This window comes from Rousettus aegyptiacus, unplaced genomic scaffold, assembly GCF_014176215.1.
Source record: "Rousettus aegyptiacus isolate mRouAeg1 unplaced genomic scaffold, mRouAeg1.p scaffold_m13_p_9, whole genome shotgun sequence".
Classification (NCBI taxonomy): domain Eukaryota; kingdom Metazoa; phylum Chordata; class Mammalia; order Chiroptera; family Pteropodidae; genus Rousettus; species Rousettus aegyptiacus.
The window spans coordinates 105357097-105365196 of NW_023416312.1; the positions used below are offsets into that span (position 1 = coordinate 105357097).

The following is an 8100-nucleotide window of genomic DNA, read 5'->3' on the forward strand; positions in this document are numbered from 1 at the left end:
TCTGGTGGTATCAGGAATGTTTTGGTTATCACAAGTGGGCAAAGCTGGAGGGAGGGCATGCTGTGAGGTCTACTGGGGAGGGGCAGGGATGTGGGGGATGCTATTCAACCCTCCATGATACAGGCAACAGCCACCCGCAAGTTATCTGGCCCGATAGCCTGGAGGTGGAGAAGCCCGGCTGCGAGGCAAAGGTGGTTCTGGTTTCTGGCAAGAACCACTGTGCAGGGTGATGGAAACAAGGTGCAGGGATGCGGACTCCCGGAGAGCACCCGCGGCTGCAGGTGGAGAGCAGGTGTAAGAGCTGGCCACGCGCAGCAGGGGCACCTCAAGACTGGCAGGTGAGCCTGACCCGACCCTACTCGGTCAGGCAAGCAGGACCAGTTAATTTTCTCCATGTTTGTTTTGCAGAGTCCCGAGGACAGAGTTGAGAACCGCAGGAGCAGGAGAGACTAGAGAAAGGAGTGCACTGGATTTTTTTTAAGCCAAGAGGACTTGAGGGTTAGGTGTCCTCCTGGCCACGTCAGGGGTGCTCTCACTGGGCTGCTGCTCACCCTCTGCCAAGTCCAGGGAGCTCTCCCCACCCACGGCACCCAAACCCAGCCCGGGAGACCTACATCACAGGACACCTGAGCCTGCCCGAAACTCCAACCCACGTGTCCTGTTATAAAGTAAGATAGCAAGAAACTAAATGAAAACAAAAACTCCTCAGACACGAAAAATGCCATCAATCATGGTAATTTGAGATTTAATTAGGCACGAAGACTTTTCCAATCATGTCACCTAGACATCACTTCAACTGCTGCTCTGTTTGGCCGCCAGTCTCTTGTCTCGCTCTTCAGCAATGGTGAGGCGGATACCCTTGCCGCGGGGAAGAGAAATCCACGGTTTGTTGCCCTAAAGGAGACGACGAGAATGAAATCCCACCTTCCACACGTGCCGCCTCACTAAAAGCAACAGAAGCCTGTTTGCGAGCGCGCTCCGTGGCCAGGCGATCTGCAGACAACTCAGATGCTGCCCGATCAGAAATACTCACTGCCTGGGGCCACTGTCCCAAGCTCACCGGCCACCACGTAGATGAAGGCCGCCACGTCTTTCGTGATTAACATCTCTGAAGTACTCCGATGATGCCCATGGCTACTCGTGAGCCCCTCTATTCCCCACCCGCCCGACACAAAGGAAGAACATAAGAGGCTCGCACTGGGTTAGGTGCAGCCAGCCCTCACGGGTCCCCTGGGCTGGAGAAGGGAGACATGGACTTACTTTGCCAATAACGAAAATGTTGGAGAGCCGGGTGGCAAAGCTGTTGCCATTGGCGTCTTTCACATGAACCACGTCAAAAGAACCGGGGTGTCTCTCTCTGTTGGTGATCACGCCGATTCTTCCCAAGTTAGCACCTCCGGTCACCATGCACAGGTTACCTAGGCAGGAGGGGGGACAATGTGCTCAGCAAGGCTCTGCGCGGATGCCTACGCTGATGTACTGAGAGACGGAGACAGAGGGAGCTTATCCATCCATCTCCCACTTGAATTTACTCTGCAGATCTGTCACCTAAGCCAGGACGCTAGCTCCAGAGGGGTGTCATCTTTCTGCTGTTGCCCTCCACCCCAACATAAACCTGTTGCACTTCTCATGGCACCCCGCTGAGCCACGCAGCTGAGCTCCGCTCCCCACCTGCCCTTCAGAACATACCCGCATCTCTAACGCTAAATGCCACCGAAGCCACGCCCACCCAGACACCGTCCGGTTCCACACACTCCCTGTGCCCTGTGCGCTTCTCAAAACTCGGAGAGCCGCCCCCTTCCCAATCCATGGCTACATCAGACACATCCAGTTTTGGCCGCTAGTCGCGTGTACCGTAAAATTGTGTGTGTGTGTGGGGGGGAGCTCAAATACACAGAGCCGAACTCTGTGTAAGTCACAACACCCCATTAAATTTCGATAAATAAAGGAAAGAAGCGGGCAGAGAAAAGCAAAAACACAGCTCTTATACCTGGGCTTGAAAGAGAACGCCTAGGTAGCGGAGGCTGCTTACCAGTGTCGAACTTGATGAACTCGGTGATTTTGCCGGTCTCCAAATCAATCTGAATGGTGTCGTTCACTTTGATGAGGGGGTCGGGGTAGCGGATGGTGCGAGCATCGTGAGTCACCAGATGAGGGATTCCTTTTGTGCCCACAAAGATTTTTCTCACTTTGCACAACTTGTACTAGAAACACACAAGGGTTGACCAAAGTTTAGTCTAGCTCCCACGCACTATGCTGCAGGTGGACCAAAAGGTTCCTTTTCAAAGCCACCAGCTTTTATAAACGTGCCCAGCACCTCAAATACCCCACGTGGAAGCTGGTTCTGGAACTGCAAAGGGTGTCCCCTGATTGTCCTTCCCACCCTCGTGGATTTTCCTTGTGAAAATCCCCAGCAGCAAAGGCCCCACGACCTCAGGCTCCTGGGCCGATCCCATTGTCCGATCCCATTGTCCTCGTGCTCCGAGGGCAAGCGCCCTCCTCTCCCCAGGCGGTTCGCGCCTCCTGGGGCCTCTGGATCCCTCCCTCCAGCTCACCCCCTATCACTCCGTCCACATCGCAGCTGAGTTGTCTCAAACTGCAACCGTGTGAGAAGTTCATCTGACCAACTAGTTCGCAAAGCACTTCACATTTGGATTGTTCCCTCCTTGACATCCTTAAAGTCAATCAGATCATCCTGACCACGGACGTGCCCTCCAGCCTTCTGATAGCGCGGAAGCTAAGGAAATTAGGAGCCAATTGAATTAACCTTCATTTATAGCCACTAATTCAAGAAGCCCTAAATCTTTGTGTAAAACCGTCACAACAAAGTGGATTAAATAATCAATGCTGGTAAGCTTTTCCTGAGCTATCTCAAACTAGTGCCCCCCAAACCTGAAGTCTCTCCACTGACACCTTTCCTCTCCAGAGTAAAGCTAGACCCACAAATGGAGACATGACAAAGGGCCAGCTGGATTGGACGAGACCCTGGTTTTCTTGTCCTTTATCCTTAAAGGATTGTCTTCCCTTAGGTACTCATAAAGTTCCCCCAAACCACACTCTTTGCCTCTAAAAATGACAACCAGGAAGTTCCTGTATAACAGGCATCCATTTCAGCCACAGAAAAAGAGAATCCCTTGAGGAAATTAATGCCAAACGGGGGTCAATCATTAGATATCCAAATGCATATAAAATAGAATCTCACCAAATTATTAACTGGCCATTTTCAAGGACGAGACTGTAAGTAACTGTAATGTACCTCCCTCATCCCAATGGCCCAGCCCCTGTACTTGATTCGAACTGTAACATCAAACCAAGTCATTTTCCTGGACTAAGACCCAGCCTGCCTGCAACACTCACCTTGGCCTCCTCAGCTGTAATCCGATGAACAGCGAAGCGACCTTTGGTGTCATAGATGAGACGGAAATTCTCTCCAGTCTTGTCAATGCTGATGACATCTGAAACCAAACAGTAAGGTTACTACAGTGAGCCCACATACACACACTAACCCATGCCTGAGTAACCACCACAGCACTGTTTCGGGGGGCGGGGATCCAAGTGCTTCCCATTTCAAACACCGATTCCTGAGACTAATGATGGCTAGCTTTGCTCTTCTAATGTATCGTTAATGCTAATGCTCTAATGTAAATTTAATGTTGTAATGTTTCAAAAGCCTGTTTTCATGACATGTCAAATTTAAAGTGGATTGAAATATGGCTTTGAAAAACAACGTATATTTATTTGCGGCCTTACAGTATGTACGTAAAACACCTGGAGGAAAGCCATGCTCTGAGGAAGATAAAAGGCCACCAGTATTCAACACGACCAAACTTCTGGAGCAGGAGATGAGAGAATCAAAGGAGCCACCGCCAGCCACTCACCCATAAAGCCAGCAGGGTAGGTCACGTCAGTGCGGACCTTGCCATCGATCTTGATAAAGCGTTGCATGCAGATCTTCTTCACTTCGTCTCCTGTCAGGGCATACTTCAGCCTGTTCCTTAGGAAAATGATGAGAGGGAGACACTCTCTCAGCTTATGGGGGCCGGTAGATGGACGAGGAGCCTGTAAAATGAGCCAAAAAAAAATTATCTTCAGTGATTGCTGCGATTCCCTTAAGGCCACCTCCGAAGTCCTGACATGCACTAACTAAACCCCAGACTGTCCATCGCCCCCCAGTTTGGGTCAGCAAGGTGTTTAAAGCTTACAGAACCACTCCAAGCCTTCTAAAGTTTTACAGCACTTCCTGCCTCCAGAGGGCGGGGCCTGCCGCGCACACGTGGGCCTCACCAAGTGCACCACGTGCTGCGTGAAATCAATGAGGGAGGGACTTCCCCCGGGACACCGCAACATTTATGGATACAGTAGCCAGCGACCCCCGCAAATAACAGTTTAAAATATGACCCTCAATGTGTAACTATCTCAGTAAAGCAGGAAAAGATAAGATACAATGTATAAAATGTTTACATCACCATGATACTTACAAACACACCCGTCAGTTTATCCAGCATCCAGTGCTTGGGAGCTGCTACTCGCTTCAGATGCTTCTTGGGACCACGAGCCTAAGGGGCAGTTTTTAAAGTATTTTCATGTTATTGCTTAAAAGTGTGTGCTTCTCGAGGCTTTTATTTTAGGACACTTTGCTGGTGAAATGGCCAGGGCCGGACGTCCTGGGACATAGGCAGCCAGCAACGGAAATTGACCAGAACCCAATCTGTGCTTTTACTTGTCAATCGAAAGGTTTTCCCGATGTAACTCTGTCGTCGTTAAGTGTCCGGTGCGTGGCTGACCTCGGCACAGCGACACGCCAATGGCTGTGAACAGATGCTCACCGGCCACATTAAGTCTAGTCAGGCCGTGCGAAGAGACGATGGCGGAGAGAACGGTTCTCCGCCGGCCGGAGCCGCTGCCCACCCTCCCCGGCCCATCGTCTGCCGTCCGGGACCACCCGCGGCTCCGGGCTGGGAAGAAAGCCGCTCCTGTCAAGCTCACAGATTGCGTGGCAGGGACAGAAACCCAGGCCCTCCCGCCAGCGGCGCCGATCCCCCCCGCCTCCGGGGCTGCTGTGCGCCCTCGCTCTCCAGCGCGCCCGGGCCAGCTCGGCAGGCGGCACTGCCTTCTCTTCCATCCGGCCACCCGGCGAGGGGGCCCCAGGGCCCCTGGCGGCCCCGGCCTCGGGAGGATGGAAGCCGATGTGTCCGAAGAGCTCGCAAAGAGGGCTTACCATGGCTGCGCTGGGTACGGAAAGAGGACTGCCTTCTTCCGGTGCTCGGAGAAAAAAGGGGTGGCAGGCTGCGCGCGCCGACGGCGGAGCCCCGCCCTGGCCACCCGGTCGCCGCGCGCGGGGACCCTCTCTTGCCACCTGCTGGTGGGAGGTCCGAGGTCCGGCGCTTCGGAACCGCCGCGGAGAAAGGGCGGTCTCCTCCCAGCGCCGCGCTCACGCCTCCTCCGAGGCGCCCGCTTCCGTCCGGGATGCTGGAAGTGGCGAGACGAGCCGGACGAACGCCCTGCCTTCCAGCAGGCTGCAAAGTGCACGCTGGGCACTTATCAGAACGTCTCAGGGAAGAGAGGGGACCTTACAGATCGTCCGGGTATCTAAAGCTAATGCAGTCATGCTATTTTGAACGTGCCCTTCGCCCTCCTTCCTGTCCCCTCGGGTCTCTCTGCCCAGGCACCCATTGCTCCCGCATCCCAGACCTCAGAGCCTAAGCCGCTCCAGACCCTTGCTGCTCTGATAAAGCTCCCTCTTTCAAGCGCCCTGCCTGTGGACCTGATCACTCCTCGGCTTGGAACCGCCATGGACAGCCCAACCTCCTCCTTGGGCCCCAACGTCACTCTTCAGCCTGGATGATACACACAGCTCAGACCCCTCTGCCTCTGTGAGTCCCCAGCCCCACAGGGAGGGTTGGTCCCGCATTCTTTTGCCCCAGAGCCCTCTGTTCAAACTCAATGTCCCCCACCAAGCTGTGAGCATCTCTGTGACAGGACCTCCCCTAATTAATCTGGAGGTTCCTTTGCCACCTAACAGAGAGCCTGCCATTGTGTCCAGCACTTGGTAAATGAATAAATTCAGTCAACACCCACTCATTGTCCTAAGTCTTACGGAACTTAATCCCTGACTATCCAGCCTGTGCCTGAACTCCCACGGCGAGGGTACGGGGTCAGACTCCTAACTCAGGAGCTTCTATTTTCCGTGTCTCCATCTCTACCCTCCACTCGCCCCTCAGCAGTCTGCAGAGGAGCAAGAGACAAGCAGTGCTAGCTTTTGTCACCCAGACGGTATCAAGTCAGAGGGCAGGCGCTCCTTTGTCTCAGTAAGACCAGGTCCATAACTGATTATTGTAAAAGAAGGGGCAATTGATTGCAGCTGGGGATTAGAGCCAGCGAGGAGGCGATGCGACAATGCAAGGTGGGTCCTGAGGTCATCAGGCCCACGGCGCTGGGAAGATGGTGCTGCTGCTGTAGCAGGAATGATGGGAGTTGATTTGGGAATAACCACGGGACTTTGGGTTAGAGAGCGTAAGATAAATGGCTGGTTAGGGCTGAAGATCACACAGCCAGTTAGGGGTGGGGGCTGGGGGGCTGGTTCCTGGTCTCCCAGGTCAGTGGTCTGGCTTTGTACCCCCAGCTTATCAAAGGATTTGAGGAAATCAAAGCACCTTTTTTGGTATATATTTTTTCTTCTGTCAATCCGTATTTAAGTACAAATGACATTCTAAGAACAATAAAGGGAATTTGGGAAAAGCTAAGAGAATCACAAACAGTACCTCCCAGAGCACCCTAAACACATCATACGTATTCATTTGTTCCTGTTCCTGTTTTCACTCTGATCAGTTTGTGTGCGTGCATACTTTTACATAATTTTAATTCTAGGATACAGACCGTGTTCCGTTCCGCTTTTATCATATTACAAACACTTTCTCGGTTGCTGCATGATCTTCATAATTAGTATTTTAACAGCTGCATCACATTCCATTAAATGGATGTCCCACAATTAATAAAAGTTCTCTATTGTTCAACATTTAGTTTTCTGCACTTCTTTATTATGAACTGTTGCCACAGTGAACAGTTTCCTTCACGTGGCTCTTCCGTTCAATCGAATGATTTCTTAGACTCAATGCATTCCGTCACCCCACACTTGCTGAGTGCCTACTCTGTGTCAAGCTCTGTATTACGAACCCATGCAGAGATGATTAAGATCTAGTTCCGCTCTCAAGGAATGCACATTACAATGGGAGAGGCGGGCTGGGGGGAGGGGCGGAAAGCCAGGAGAAGCTCATCAGAGGAAAGATGGTGGCGAGGCACTTTGGAACACGGGGAGGTGCTAAATCTTGAGATCCTTGGACTTTAGCATGGAGGTAGATAGTGGGAAGCCACCGAAAGATTTTAAGGAGGACAGGATCAGCTTTGCGCTGTGGAGAGATAAGTCTGCTCCTTATAGAATGCTTTGAAGGCCGTGTGAGTGGCTTGGAAGTCATGGGTCAGGGCTATTTCAACATTACAAGCAAAACACAGAAGGGCCAGACACAGGTCTCAATGTGGGGTGGAGGATGAAGGGGCAGATTCAAAAGACATCGCGGATGGAGCTTTGGCAGGGTGTAACTGGAAATGACGCATATACAGGGGTGAGGGACAGGGAGGTAATCGGCCGATTCCCAGGTGTCCGGCTTGGTGACTCAGTGGCGCGCTCACTGGCATGCTCGGTGTGAGGCCTGGGGCTGCAGCCGTCTGTACACATAGGTCTGAGCTGGGGTGCCTGACCCGGGCCGTGGACCCGCATTTAGGACAACTAGCGCCTCTGTGCTGGGTGCAGGGGGGAAGGTCCCAACACTTCCACAGTAGCGACGCACACTGCCCTCATGCCAGCCTGGCCATTACTTCTTTTTCCTGTTTACTAATGTAATTGTTTGAAGTTGCACTTTAAAAATCACTAGTGAGGTTGAACATTTAGCCTCACTTTTTTTTTTTAGTTCCATTTCCTCTTGTGCGACTGTATCTGCCCATTTATCTCCTTGGGACATGTTTTTCTGATTGATTTGCATGAGCGCTTTACGGACCATAGAGGTTTGTCTCGTGTCACACTTCGGGCATATGTTTTTCACCATT

General features: G+C 52.2%; 1 protein-coding gene and 1 long non-coding RNA gene across 2 annotated transcripts; one reads left to right on the top strand and one right to left on the bottom strand.

The window, feature by feature from the left end:
- Positions 1-719: 719 nt before the first annotated feature.
- Positions 720-5298, bottom strand: RPS4X (ribosomal protein S4 X-linked). The gene is made up of 7 exons (XM_036226850.1): positions 5219-5298; positions 4479-4556; positions 3879-4059; positions 3358-3455; positions 2033-2204; positions 1261-1418; positions 720-894 (listed from the first exon to the last, which is right to left on the bottom strand). Exons 1-7 carry the CDS (start codon positions 5219-5221, stop codon positions 793-795), a joined length of 792 nt encoding a protein of 263 aa, XP_036082743.1. The 5' UTR covers positions 5222-5298; the 3' UTR covers positions 720-792.
- Positions 5299-5493: 195 nt separating this feature from the next.
- LOC118607879 lies at positions 5494-6116 on the top strand. The gene is made up of 2 exons (XR_004952900.1): positions 5494-5585; positions 5749-6116. It is a non-coding gene; the product is annotated as an uncharacterized LOC118607879 (long non-coding RNA).
- The last annotated feature ends 1984 nt before the right edge of the window (positions 6117-8100 follow it).

Bases quoted from the DNA above. Each gene is read 5' to 3' on its own strand.
- RPS4X (XM_036226850.1), bottom strand. The intron at 2,205-3,357 runs GTGAGTGTTGCA...GTGTGTTTCTAG, and splicing joins TTACAGCTGAGGAGGCCAAG to TACAAGTTGTGCAAAGTGAG. The intron at 895-1,260 runs GTAAGTCCATGT...CGTCTCCTTTAG, and splicing joins ACATTTTCGTTATTGGCAAA to GGCAACAAACCGTGGATTTC.